Source organism: Poromitra crassiceps, assembly GCF_964638095.1.
Source record: "Poromitra crassiceps genome assembly, chromosome: 10".
Lineage (NCBI taxonomy): Eukaryota > Metazoa > Chordata > Actinopteri > Beryciformes > Melamphaidae > Poromitra > Poromitra crassiceps.
Window position 1 is genome coordinate 12,046,697 of NC_139631.1, and position 14,752 is coordinate 12,061,448.

At 41.9% G+C, this 14,752-nt stretch overlaps 1 protein-coding gene across 1 annotated transcript in view; it reads left to right on the forward strand.

Annotated features, from left to right (window-relative positions):
- frmd3 (FERM domain containing 3) overlaps positions 1 to 5,214 on the forward strand; it is a gene marked incomplete at both ends in the record, with an annotated part of 75,483 nt that extends 70,269 nt beyond the window's left edge. Inside the window, 2 exons of the mRNA XM_083643913.1 lie at positions 4,227 to 4,497; positions 4,734 to 5,214. Of these exons, the coding sequence (XP_083500039.1) occupies positions 4,227 to 4,497; positions 4,734 to 5,214 (752 nt within the window). The remainder of the gene's footprint in view (positions 1 to 4,226; positions 4,498 to 4,733) is intronic.
- Between the last annotated feature and the right edge of the window lie 9,538 nt (positions 5,215 to 14,752).

The window sequence follows — 14,752 nt, forward strand, 5'->3', positions numbered from 1 at the left end:
GAACGCACGTTGAATGTCGGGCTGAATATGTGAATGAATGGAGCATCAGCACAGAGATGCTTAGTGCTGCTATCACATGAAATACCTTGAATGTCATGTTCAATAATTCCATCGAGGCAAGGGCTTACATTTGAAAATTAATCTCAGTAGAGAAAGAAGGGGATACAGCTCATCTCTGGTGCTGATCCTCCAAAAAACCTCCAAGGCACACTTCTTTGCAAAAGTTAATAAAAAGCCTCTATTGTATGTGCGTACTGATATCTATCCTTGACTCCAGTGATCACTTTATTATTATTATTATTATTTGGGGCATTTTGTCTTTATTAGACAGGAAAGGTGGGGAGAGAGAGAGGGGGGGGGGGTGACATGTGGCAAGGAACCCACGGGTCGGATTCGAACCCCGGTCGGCCACGCAAAGGACTAACCCTTTGTGGTATGCGTTCTAGTAGGTGAGCCACCGGGACGTCCCGGACGAGCCCCTTTTTTTAAACTTGGTACACAAAGCAGCGCTTTAAAATGAAATGACCTCCCTGTGGAACAGAGAAGGGGGGGATTTCCCTACAGGGATCAATCATGTTTCACATCACGTGTAAGATCTGCTGTGTCTAAATCAGATTTGCAGGTACAGTCGGGTAAAACATCGCTGTACAGGATTCTAGCATTGTTGCATTGCATCTTTCCGAAGCTGAAACACCATGGCATTGCCACTTGCACTTATTATAATGCGGTGGTGCTGGTGCGTACACACACTCCTGAGAGGTTTCAGTGATTTAAACCAGGCCCAGGGCGGCTTGGCCAGTCGCCATAAAGGCCAGTAACTCAGTAAGTAAGTAAGTAAGAGCAGCTGCTGAGCGTGAAGCGCCTGCTCGTGATCAGTGATGAAGGGCACCATCAGGTCCACAGTATGACACTGCACCATCAACATTGAGCCTTCTCATTCATATTTATTGCCAGTTATGAATGTAAAACTCATAAAGGAATTGCAATGACGTTATTAGCGTCGGTCATACTTCTCTGACAAAGCAGTAACACTTAAGAGGGGGGGGATCATTTGTTCCCTCCCCAAATAGATAGAGATAAATAGTTGATATAAAACCTTTCAAAAATATTTGAATGAAAAAGTTAATACATAACAAAATATTATCCAAATGAATCGAGGCAGAATTAGGAGGCCTGTGTCTCGCTTTCACCGGACAAGGAGACGAGTTGCACATAATTGATGGGTCCATCCTTGCTTGTAAGCTCTTACAAAGAAATATACTTTAAAGGGTGTTTGGGTGTTGACGATGAGTTTGAATGGTGTCGCGACTCCAGACAAAGATAAATAGGCCTGTCAACACAGCAGCGGGCGAAAACCCTGCTCTCTGTGTGTGCGTGTGTGTGCGTGTGTGCGTGCATGCGTGTGTGTGTGTGCGCATGTGCATGTGTGTGTGTGTGTGTGCGTGCGTGTCGTGGCCACACAGGAATCTGGCAGCTTTTGGTGTGAATCACCTGATCTGAGGATAGCCCTGCCAGTGTGTGAGCTAACTGGACACAGAGGGAGAAGGGAGGCGGAGTCAGTGAGGGTGAGAGGGTGGGGTGGAGTCATTGAGGGAGTGAGAGCACCGTTAATGGGATATAACGCTTATAAAACAGGGGCTAGTGATTGACAGGTCGCCTGTCCAGTGATTGGCAGGTCGTCAATATTAGGGCAACAGTAGGCGTCGCCGGCTGTCAACGGCTGTTGGGTTCCATCCTCAGCTTTGCTTTGGCTGCTGTAAACACAATCGTAAAACACAATCTGCTGTAAACACAATCGTAAACACAATCTCCACTCATACGTCCATGTATTTTTACAGTCATTAAAGCAGATTGAGTGACCCATAGTTGATCAAATTTGGACTTTGAGTTTCCTGGTGGGGTTTGCTGGCTCTGTTGTTTCCTGGTGGGGTTTGCTGGCTCTGTTGTTTCCTGGTGGGGTTTGCTGGCTCTGTTGCGATCTGCCATGCAGACATGTGTTTGAAGATGGCATCAAATATCCTCTGCTTCATAAGTGGACGCTTGTAAATTAAAGTAAATGAAGTGATCCGATTGTGTTTTATTTTCTTCAAACACAAACTGTATCTGTCTTGGCCTGTGACATTTAATGTGCTACTCTGCACTATGGAGTGTGAATTATTGTGAAATCAGACTATAATTTCCCAGGACTGCTGCAATATAGTAATTTTACTAATGTTATTATACCAGTCATGTTCAAAGGGCTCTGTTTTTGACCGCTCTCCTGACTACTTTCTCATCCCCCTGTTCTTTTGTATCTCATATTCTCTCGTTCTTATTCTCCAGCTTCTCTCATTTTAAGAATGCTTCTCTCTTTCTCTGTCAGCGCCCGCACTCCTTGACTTTTTGCTGACTCTGTTTCCATGGTAGCTGTCACTACTCCACTCCCTCTCTTTCTTTCCTTCTGTTATTTTTCCTCAACTCATATTTGAATCAGTTGGCATGGTTACTGATTATTAGCCCCTCAATTTGGCCTTGAGTGTCTCATCACTGGTACAAGAGAGCATCTTTTCATTTGGGCTTTTATGTCAAACAAACGGACTTCTGTCTCCCCAAGATGGAGTCATTTCTCAAGCCAGTATTTTACCTTGACACAGTACAGTGAGGGAATGGACTACACATCCCCAAAAATGTAATATGCTGTGAGTTAATAATAATAACAATAATAATAATAACAATAATAATGATGATGATGGTGGTGGTGGTGACGATGATGATGATGATGATGATGATAATAATCATAATCATAATAATAAATTTAACTTATATAGCACTTTTCAAGCACTCAGTGACATCACTGGTCCACACTAACTCAAATTAATAACTCATTAACTCAAATCAACTCTCAATAACTGTCAAACTATTCATCATTCATCTAGTTTGACAGTTATTGAGAGTTGATTTGAGTTAATGAGTTATTAATTTGAGTTAGTGTGGACCAGTGATGTCACTGGTCCACACTTTAACACTCAATAAATGTCAAATTAAATGACAGACTTCAAAACAGTTTACAGTTTTCTGATATACTACTGATGTTCTAATGATACAAAGCTGGTTGAAAATGGGCAGAGTGTTCCTTTAATTAAGATTTCAAAAATGTAAATGACTCAAAGTTCTCAAAGTTGTTAAATTTTGATGTCAAATGTTTTGTGATCACTAGTAGGGTTAGGGTTATTATAGTATATAATAGTGTCCCTTAATGACTTACTTTCATGTTATGAATCAATTTAGGTATCACTTTTTCCAGAAACAGTGGCATTGGCAACCCTTCAGGTACATAGGCTACAACAGAATAAGGTAGGCCTATAGATTTATGTCATGCAGAGAAACATACGGCGTTGAATACTGCCTATTGTAACTACACTGACAAAGTATTGTCTTTCATTAGCAATATATACAATACACTTATGTTTGTTTGTAGTAGAGGTGCAGGCGGGAGACTGTGTGTGTGTGTGTGTGTGTGTGTGTGTGTGTGTGTGTGTGTGTGTGTGTGTGTGTGTGTGTGTGTGTGTGTGAGAGAGAGAGAGAGAGAGAGAGAGGGGTGTTGACTGGTTGAGTCACACATCACTGGACATTTAGCCCCCAGCTCCTATTTAATCCATAGCAGGAAGACAGCTGTGCTTATTTTTACCGCACACACACACACACACAAACACACACATCTAGCTGCAAATGTCTCCTTCCAGCATTCATAAGCCGACAGCAATGACCGCAACATGAACTTGGAATGTTTCAGAACGGATGATACCTAAAGTGTACATGAAACCTCTCTAAGCAGCAACATTCTTTGTATTGACGGACACTGTGTGACTGCCTTCAGATGACCAGGGATAGAGGCATTGAATGACATTTGGCTTTTTCTGATTTGACATGCCAGTAGAAATAGCCTTATGAAGTACGGGAGCACCACCATGTGGCTGCCACTATCAACTGCAGTGTAAAATAGAGAGTAAAGAGTTAGAAACGTTACTGATATGGGACCTGGCAAATGATCTCTTCTCCTCTCCTACTCTCTTCTTCTTTAATTTCCCCTTCTCCTGTTTCCTCCTTATTGTATTTATCAGGAAATGTATTTGATAGGTTCATACAAGTCTACAGAGTTTCTCTCAATCTCTACCCTTCAGCAATATAATGTAAAATATGACAGACTTCTCTTATTTCTCACGACACTCACCCTATCTTTGTTCCAGGTGTTGTGGCTCTGAAGGACTCGGTGCACCTGTCTCCTCTCAGACCCTCGGCCACGCCCACAGAGGCGCAGCATCAGAGGATGGAAGGGGGGAACCACAGCTTGGGAACTGACCTGCAACCTCCCCGCGTGTCCATGGAAAGCTCACATCACCGACCCCGCGTGTCCATGGAAACCTCACATCTCCGACCTCACACGCCTAAGGCAGAGGAGGAAGAGGAGGAGGAAGAGGAGACCAGTGAAGCGCTGATCATCTCAGAGCTCGTCTACAGGTTAAAAGAGTTTTATAATTCAGTTTGTTTAAATCATAATTAAAGGGAAAATCCACCGTCCTCACTGGCTCACTGGCTCCCAGATCCGTTAGAATAAAAAGCGCCAAAGGGTTGATGCTTGTCACAGTATGCAGCCACTGATCCGTAGTGGGGGCTTTATCAGTAATCCACATGACTAGGATACACTTCCGTTCTAAATGTGTTTGAACGTCTCCGTGCACCTCTCTCCCCTCCAGCCCCTGTGCCAGCATGCTGCCCACCCCGGTGGACGACAGCCAAGGCGGGGGGGTGGACTCTCCGTTCTCCCCGGTCCAGAGCCCCGCCAAGATGCTGAGGGAGCTGCACGCCGACCCGGACATCCAGGCGCAGCTGGAGGCCGAGCGGGAGCACGACCGAGCCTACGAGCGCGCGCGACTGGCCGGGAGGCACCGGGTGGGCGGAGTCCTGAGCGACGGTCTCCGTCTGCTGTCGTCCAATGAGAGGGTGAACGCGTGCGCGCTGAGCGTGGCCCGCTTGGTGGCCGTGGTGACCGGCGTGCTGTTGGTGGCCGTGCCCACGCTGCTGCTGCTGCTGGAGTCAGACATTGACGTGTCCTTCCTCCACGAGATCCGCCAGACGCCGGAGTTTGAGCAGTTCCACTACGAGTACTACTGCCCGCTGCGGCGCTGGATCCTCTGTAGGGTCAGCATGGCCATGGAGAACCTCTGGTCAGACTGAAGAGAGAGAGAGAGGAGGCTGAAAAACAATGAGAGAGGGAGGGAGAGAGAGAGGGAGGGAGAGGTCACTGCGGAAAAAATGTCTTCTCTTAACATGTAATTTAATCTTACACTCAGTCTTAACAACTGACACAAAAGAAGCAATCTGTAGATTGCTAGTTTCAGGACACTTCAACTTAGTATGCGAAGATGTGTTTACAATATTGTTTCTGGAATGAGTAAAATAGTTTCACATCTTTGGAAGTAGAGATTAGAGAGAGAGAAGATTTAAGTGTAAGATCCAGTCACTTGTTAAGAGAGACACTTTTTGCAGTGATGGACTGACAGAGACCAGACAGAAGTGTTGGAGGCAGATCTTATGGAGGGAAGAGTATCAGAGAAAGAGAGAAAGAAGGACATGGACAGAGAAGATCCACAAAGAGAAAACAAGTCATGGGAAGTAGGGAAGGGGGTTGCTTTCATTTTTCTAGGAGCCTGATTGGTCTGTTCACTCCTGATGCTGACGAGCTGATGCAACGACTCTTCCTGGTTGGTTCTCATCTTCAGAGCAGAGCGCCTGATTGGCCTCAGAGCCTGTCAGTCATGACGGAGTGGGCAGGAACAGAGGGAGATGATTCATTTGACGGCAACGCCCGGGTCACTGGACGCAACAATAGCCACAGCCTATCGGTACATTATGTATATTTACAAAGCAAAAGAGGAATATTGATGATTACTACCAATCTTAAAAAGTTGTTTTTAACATTTTGTACATTTTTATGTGATCAAGATATTTCAGGAATTTTTCAGTCAGAGGATCTACTTTGAGCTTATTTTAAAATTAAGAGTTTACAAAAGATTACAAAAAAAAAGGTTTATTGAAGTTTATCGGGTAATGGGTGTTGAGAAATTTAAGCTATTTTTTAAGACTACCGTCAGCATGAGTTGACTTGGTAGCACCCTGGGTTTTTCCTACAGAAGTTATAGCACAAATCTTTTACACAGACCACAGATTTCAACTGTTTCAGATTATCTGATGTCATTTTGGAATCGAGAAGACCGCATGAGAGAAGTTTCATCTATTTGGAAAACTTGTTTCTTTCGTTCAACTTCTAAATGTCTTTCTAAACTAAATGTTAGCTCGCCAATTAAGGCTTCTAGTGCGTCTTTTGATAGTGTATTAAGGTTTGAAGAGAGTTTCAACATAAAACCTATGAAGAAATGCTAGGGGCAGAAGAGGTTTTATCTAGGCTTATGATAGACGGTTGCTGTATGGGATATTGTGGTAGATCAGGGTTTCTTAAACTATGGTTTGGGACCCAAGGTGGGTCACCAGTCAGTTGATGGTGGGTGCACTGATATACTGTGACCTCACTCTTACAAAGGATGTGTCATTTTTACCACATCTGTGTGTCTTCTGTGGGACAACACAGAATGCTTTTCAACACAGGTTATGATAATAACAACACATTTTAAAATGTATTGTCATTAATTGTTCTGTTGAAAAAGTAACACAAGTGTGTGTTGTCCCAAAGAAGAGACAAATGTGTTAAAAATGCCACGTCCTTTGTAAGAGTGTATAATCCTATATATTTTTTATAGTAATATCACTACTATATAATAAGGCGAAGGGGTGCGCTGCGCAATTGCTCAACTCTGCATGCTCAGAACGGCACTAGGAATGAGTGCACGAAGCACGCGATGTTTCTAGTTTAAGTGATAGGATGCTATACTGTACCCCAAATGCCCCCAAAGAGAGGTGTGTCTACTCAAGAGTGAAGTGGAGACAAGTGATGTGTTTAATGAAGTGCGATCGCAGGGTAAGAAACTACATGTCTCATTTGGGTCCCGACCAGAAAAGGTTTAAGAAGCCTTGTAGCAGATGTTGATCGGACTGAACTAATGTAGGAGAACAGTCGCAGTCACTTCGTTGGGTAAGATGTGGCACGGATCAGCATCATTGCTGATTCTTGTTTCTAAGAAAGTGTTGAGGGATGATACTAGGCTATGTTGTGTATCGCATCTTTATCTATTTAAATGACTGCAACTGTATCCTTAATCAGAGTACAGCATTATGGTATTTTCTGATTTTCAGGGGTTAGACAGCGGAGATGATCTAAAAGTGAAGTTTGACGAAAGTGATTGCTCAGGTATGGTTTGAGTACTTACACTTATCAATCCGAAAAGGTATTCACCTTATGTTCCAACACAGCGGTCAGCCAGTTACTTCCTATTGTGTTTACACTTCCTGTGACAGTACAGTACTAGTGACCAGGTAAAACAGACGGTGTTTTGAACAGGAAGTCTTAACACAACTGGGTCAAGTGGGCGGGGCTACATAAGGTGAATAAGGCTCTGAAAAGGTATAAGGCTCTTCGTGGATATGCAGTGCTGATATGGCTGGCTTTCCCAGAGTGCAGCATGTTATTTTCACATATTTTTCTGTTTGTCATTTGTCTTGGTCATAAATAGACCGGACACAAAAATATCCAAGACAAGACCGCAGTCTGAGACTAAACCAAGTCTTATCAAGCATTGAGACTAGAGGGCCTAATTCACGGCCTGCTTTGCGTGTCCCCCATGGAGCCTAGGGAGTGAAAGTCCCCACCAATGTTTGCATTGACGTTTTGTAAAATCCTTATAAAGGGAGTTTTACTTGGACAAACTAAGCGATTCAGCTATATTCCGAAACACGACGAGACCATAGAACATTTCATTTCAATCACATTTGGGCCGAGTGAAATGTTCTATGGTCTCTTGTGAGTCTGAATACAACTAAATCGCTTAGTTTGTTAGTTTTCAAAGTAAAACTCATTTTATAAGGATTTTATGAAATATCTATGAGGAAATGAATGGATAATTCACTTCCTCAGGTCCCATGGGCAATCTCGCGATGGCGGGACTCAGGCTTAGACTTACGTATTGTGCTCTAGACTGAAAACAGGCTACTGCAGGCCTGATTGAAATCCATATGAGTCACTTTGGGGAACTCAAGCCATCATCCAGTGCCTGTTAGCTGCAGTACAGTGGTTCTGGGTGGAGAGGATAGAAGGATAGAACGAAACCTATGAAAACTGACTTCAGATCAAATGAAAACTGAGATTGATTTAAAAAAAAAATATATATATATAAATATATAGTTCTATGTAGTTCAATTTGGATCAACTTCTCAGGAAAGGGCATTAGCATTTGAATAATGTCTGTGTGTTCAAACTAACAAAAATATGTATCGAGAGAAAAATGCATCTAACCATTGCATACACCATATAGTTTATATCCATACAGTTCATAAATGTCTTGCTAATATCAAATATCCAAACTCTATGTATCATACTGTAAACCAAGTCTACAGCCAAACATAAATATGGCGATAGACTTTCTGTGTTGTGATGTCTCGGCAAAAAACAGACATAGCCTCCATTAATTTCACTAGTCATTAACGTATTCGTCCATATCATCCTAATAAAACTACGCTACATCTTTCCTGCTGAGCGCCACTAATTAGCTTAATTAGCGGCAGCCATGTTTGCTTGATGCTGCTGCTCTATGGCAGTGTCAAATTAAATAGTGATCCTATGCCAGCTGATTATTAGTACACCATTTTGTTGTTTTGTTTTATTTGCTTCTAAACCAGGAGTGGCAACATGGAGTCCAGAGTAGCCTACAAAACGACAAGACTCTCTCTGTCAGTGGCTTTGGTCTTATTATTATGTGTTTATGCTCATAGAAGTGTCCGAACGCTATGTTCATGTTCAGAATGTTCACTCTCAGTCCTTAACATTCATCGCTCTTTGTACGCTGGCTGCTACGGAGGCCACTGCGCTCCATATTACCATCAAAATCCTCTCAATATCATATTCACTATGCTTAATCCAACAATGCTGCATCATATAATTATACAGTATACACATTATTATCAGACTTGTCATGTAAATCTATAGACTTCATGCATCAACCAGCTTTATGCATAGATAATATGCAGTAACAACACAAACCATGCTTATTTGGGACAAATTAAAGTATTTATTTTCCTACTGCAGTACGTGCACTGAAACCAAGCGAAGGGCCAAAACCACTATGAAATGATGATAACATACTAGAAGCATTTAACATTTAACAAAAGAGCTTCGCCTGTGGGTGAAGTTGACCCGTATGCACGGCTAGATGATCACTCACTCACCCCTAAATGAACAGTGTGGAATATTACCTGAAACCAACCCTGTGTTCATGGGCAACTGTGGCCTCCACAGCTAAGCTCTTCTGGTACGCACATGCACCATTATACTAGAGCAGTTTATTTGAATTGACTTTGGATTAAAAAAAAAAGAAAAAAAAAGGCTCTGGTAGTGTATAGGCTGAATGTATACAGCTGTACAGATATAGTGTGTTCCCAGCTTTGGTCCTTTAGTTCTGCCTCATCCTCCTCTACCATGGGGAATCCCTCACTTGGCTACTTTATCTGACCTCTTAAATGCAGACCGCATGCCCTCGTCTGTAAATACTGTGTTTATAGTCGTGACATAAAAGAAAGATCTGGGTGTAGATTTCCTTTCTTTCTTCCTTCTGTATCTATCCTCTGTGTAAAGCGATCTAGGTATAGGCTTGGCTGTCTTGACCATCTTAGATGGCTGCATGTTCTCTGTGTTTTTATCAAGGAGAGGGAAAGGAGCTCCAGCTAAGAGTGCTTCTTGAGTGCTATTCTGTGTGCAATGATTAGATATCGGTCATCTGAGCAGTACAATGACCGGCGGGAAAGTCACATTTGAACACCAAAGCACATAAAACCATCATTCTGTGTGCTTTTGGCTTAATGTTGATTGTGTCCAGCTTGATTTGACAAGACTGTATAGGCTACAGCACATGTGGTTGACCCATTGCTAATTCTGCAGGGGTCTTCTCGGTACAGCTGATCACAAAACAAAAATGATGTCTCAATACAAAAGGGAATATTTCTCGGTAGCTACTTACTGTATAAGTGTATTTTACAGCTGCCAAGAGAGTACTTTTAAAGCAGATGAGTTAGCCTCATAAATTGTGCTTTTGCTGTGTGTGTGACTGTGAACCATAAAACAATGCCAGATGCTAAATGCTAATGCTAACACCTGACCTCATTGCTAACAGAGCATGCGAACATGTTAGCCATATCATAAGCAGGGGTGGGGCTCATTCACTTTCAGTGTAAGCAAATCTATTGTTAATGAGTGTGTTCTCAATTACTTTAGTCTCATGTGGGTAGCCTATCAGAAACATTTGATGACAAAAGATGTTTCCCTTTTTAAATTAGATGTCTTGAAGAAGAAGCAAATCACTGAAACACTGAGAAGAGAATGGAAGTAACTTGACCTCAACTCATTGTAAATACGACAACAAAAGGACACAATGCTGTTGATAAGACAGATGTATGGCCCAATGACACTGTAGCATTATATTACTTTGTAGCTTGTTTATTAATTGAGCAGCCTTTATTTAAATATGTTTAAAAGGGAATTTCAGCCCTTTGCGATTTAGCTCTTTTATTTTGAGCTACTGAACTTGAGTTCTTGTATTTTACAAACAGCAAAAATGCAATTTTTGTTGTCTGTGTTGACATGTAAACTGTGATTTAAAACATCATCAAGATCACACACCAGTTGATGTCATAACTGAGGTATTGAAAAATGCAAAATCCGAGGTTCCTGACACGAGTCAAGTATTTACAAACCTTAAATGGAATTACATTGCCTGTAAAAAATTAAACTTAAAGTCTGAGCTGCAGACAGCAGATATGAATTCAAGACTGGTTAAAATTGTTAAGCAAATACTGATTTTAATTCATTTATTTAAGATTTTAAATATTTGAACTCAGGTCTACTATATGCAAATGTATTGGACATCACATGGTACAGTATAAGAGGAAAATAAGATGTTAGTAGATTATTTCAGTGTTATATGGGCATGTACAGTAGCATATTCTATTGCACGGTCACTTTGTTGTTTTACTGGTTAGTCAAACGAATTGTTTTGTTGTCATTCAGTCTCTTTTAATAAGCAACTCTGGGAGAAAATTTAAGAAGAATCAGAAAAAGAAAGAAAAAACTTAACTGAAAACAAGCAAGTTTTCCAGTGGTGTGACCCCCCTTCTGGGACAACCAAGCCTTATGAACTTTGTGAAGTGAAAATTTTGAATGTTTGTATGTTCTAAAGCAAAACAACATGGATTGTTTTATAAGTTAATACTGCCACAATAAAGCCCCTTAATGAATATATATTGAAACATGATGACTAGTTTGGATTCATTTTTACATGATATGGTAGGGCACAATGCTTTTTATGCGATTTTATTTATATTTTCTTTAAGTATTAAAACTTTCAAAAGAAATGTTCTGATATTAAATGTAGGCTACTTATTGAAAGTAAAAGTACAAGTACCTGATTGCTTGCAGGCTACTAAATTCATTCTACTTTGTAACTAAGATGCTTGGGGGAAATGTAGTGGAGTAAAAGTATCAATTTTATTTGGGAAAAGTAGTGGAGTAAAAGTGAAAATTGTCAGAAATAATAAATACTCAAGTAAAGTACAGGTACTCTGGAAAAAATACTTAAGTATTGTACTTAAGTATTAATACGTCGTTACATTACACCACTGCTTCTAATCACAACATGGGGGGAAAACTAGATTTCAGCGGATATCATAATCTTTGGATGCTAACCGCCATTAAACACCAAAGAAGAAGATGCAGCGGCTCACTTGATTTCCGGTGTGTTTGAATGTGTCTTGAGTGATCAGTTGCAGTCATTGCAGTGTGCAGGAGGACAGGTGCAGTCGCAACGAACGTGGAACAGCTAAGGTGCAGTCGCAACGGTGGAACAGCTCTTGTTGATTTACTATTCACTATATTATTCATATTATTCACTCCTTTTCACTATGATGAACGAAGAAAAGGTAAGACAGGTTTATTTATGCCCAGGTACTGATATTTATGGCAAATGATTTTGGTGTGCATGTGTGTGTGTTTGTACGGCTGTCTCGGCTGTTCCGCCTGCTGTGGGCTTCTGTGTAAAGTAGCATTAGCGAACGTTAGCTAGCTTAGCTTAGTTCTCATTATAAAAGTTATCGGTGTTGTAACAGTAATTTACCTTGATACGTGTCTCAGACTACGCCGTGTTATGTCGTTAAATTTGGGGGAATTGAGCAGGCTTCGAGTTATTACCGTGACTTTTGGATCTAACTTACATTAAAAATAAAAAGCGGGGGCCGGGGGGAGAGGAGGCGGGGAAACACAGGTCGTGCTGCACACAAGCTAACGTTAGTGTGACAGTGTTAAGATATCAGTAAAGAGAGAAAAAGCCAGCACTCCAAATGTCCTTTCATGGGTTTTAATGGTTCCTCAAACCAGGCAGCAGCAATGAATGTTTCAGCAGCAACGAACGTTTCAGCCAAATAAAAAGGCTTTCCTCAGTCAGCGCTCTGCAGCCTTTGGCTGAAACGTTCGTTGCTTCTGCCCGAACCTGTGAAAGGACATTCGGAGTGCTGGCTTTTCTCTATTTACTGAACGCTTTGCTTGCCCTGCACCCAGTGTGTTTTTAATCCATTTTGAGTGTGCTCGCTACCAGCGAGTTTCTAGTGTTAAGATGTGACATAATCAAACATGCGTTCTCAGTTGTTCCCGTTTGCTTGGCTCCATTAAATTGTATGGCGTAAGTGACGCAGGCCAGGCGTTGTACGGGACGTAAACAAACATTTTGATTCGGTAGATTGATAGTGTTCTGTTACATCACCACATGGCCACCTTGGAAGAGTCGATTGTACTCAGCCATTGTACTCAATTAGCAGGTGATTACAATCATGATACAAACAGCTAATGAGCTGTGTGTAGGCTATTGGTTTGGAAAATGTTGTGACATCATGGGAATAGTATAGGCTGTTTATTTTTACATTGCTCCATGAAATGTCACAAAGCATATTTCACTAATGGCTGGACTGTGTTAATGAGAGATGCCTACACTCTGTGTGTGTGTGTGTGTCTGTCTGTCTGTCTGTCTGTCTGTCTGTCTGTCTGTCTGTGTGTGTGTGTGTGTGTGTGTGTGTGTGTGTGTGTGTATCAAATGTTGTCCCACAGAGAGCCTGTTAGCTAGAGCAAGGCGTGTGTGTTTGTGTGTGAGAGAGATTCCTATAATAATCGTGTAATGATGACTCCATATCTTCTCCCTAAACCCGCCTATCCCCATTTCAGAGAATGTACGACTGGTGGGACCTCGCCTACGACGGGGGTCCGCTCCAATTCGAGGAACTCAGAGCAGCCAGGTATAATCTGGCTCTCAAGCAACAACGAGAATTGGGTAAGCCAATGGTTTATAAAGTTCTCCCTTGTGTTTTTGGAGACTAACGGCCGGGACACACATCTTGCGTCTACCTACCTAGTGCGTGTGCGTGGCGTGATGGCTGCGGCTGGCACGCCCGCGGCATCCACACAGGCTGCTGCGTTGCTGTCTGTCTGCCAACTCTCTTCCTATAGAGTTTACTTTTTATTAAATTTGCTATAAACAATACAGTGATGATTTTAACTGAAGATCGCTTGGGCTCACTTAATAATCGAGGCAGTATTGATTTGTGTGTGTGTGGGGAGGGGAGGAACGAAGCCACGTTGTAGCCTATGTAGCCTACTGTAGCCTATGTGGTTTTCAGAGGGCAGGAGAACTGCAGCTGTGAGCTCATCCTCCTGTCTCAAATCAAAACGAGCCTTGATTGGCTGTGGCTGCCCCTGTAAAATATAATTTTAATGGCTATTTGTGTAGAGACACACGCGCGGTAAGCAGAAAAAATAGGCGTCGCTTCTATTCTCGTGTCTCACGCCTCGCAAGACACGCGCCTGAGATGCACGTCTCATGCCGGTGGTGTGGCTGCTGTAACCTGTTAACATGGGCGCCGAAATGAAAATCAACAGGTAACGCCACGCAGACGCAAGATGTGTGTCCCGGCCGTGTAAGTGGGACAGTAGTGATCAGATTTGAGGCTGCGGGCTGGTCAAAAGGTGAAAGGGGCGGGGCTTGTGACAGACTCGGGAAACCGGAGCAGGAAAAGGCGAATAAGTAACTGCTATCTTTGGTCAAGTGGGAATATTTGTTGGAATGTCTTCATGAGTGATGCTCTATTTTATGGTTTTTAACTTTTGAATAAAAATTACCCTTACTCCCCCCCCCTCCTATTGACATTCACTTGAACTAAAGAGTTCCTTTTTGGGTAGAATTCTTTTTAAAAAAAAGTAGAAATTAGCCATAAAACACTGATTTCAGGTTTTGTTTGCTTTTTCTTCTACTATTATCAACTCCTGAATGATGTTTTTGAATGTAAAGCAGGATTGTGCTAAAAAAAAAAAAAAAAAAACATCCTCAGTGATAAACAACTGTTAAAAAAAGATGGCTTCTCAAACTGCCATAAATGACAGTGACATTTTTAATTAAGGCATGGATAGCTAGACTGGGATGATATGTTTAATGCATAATGCTGTGTGTGTGTGTGTGTGTGTGTGTGTGTGTGTGTGTGTGTGTGTGTGTGTGTGTGTGTGTGTTTTATGCATTTT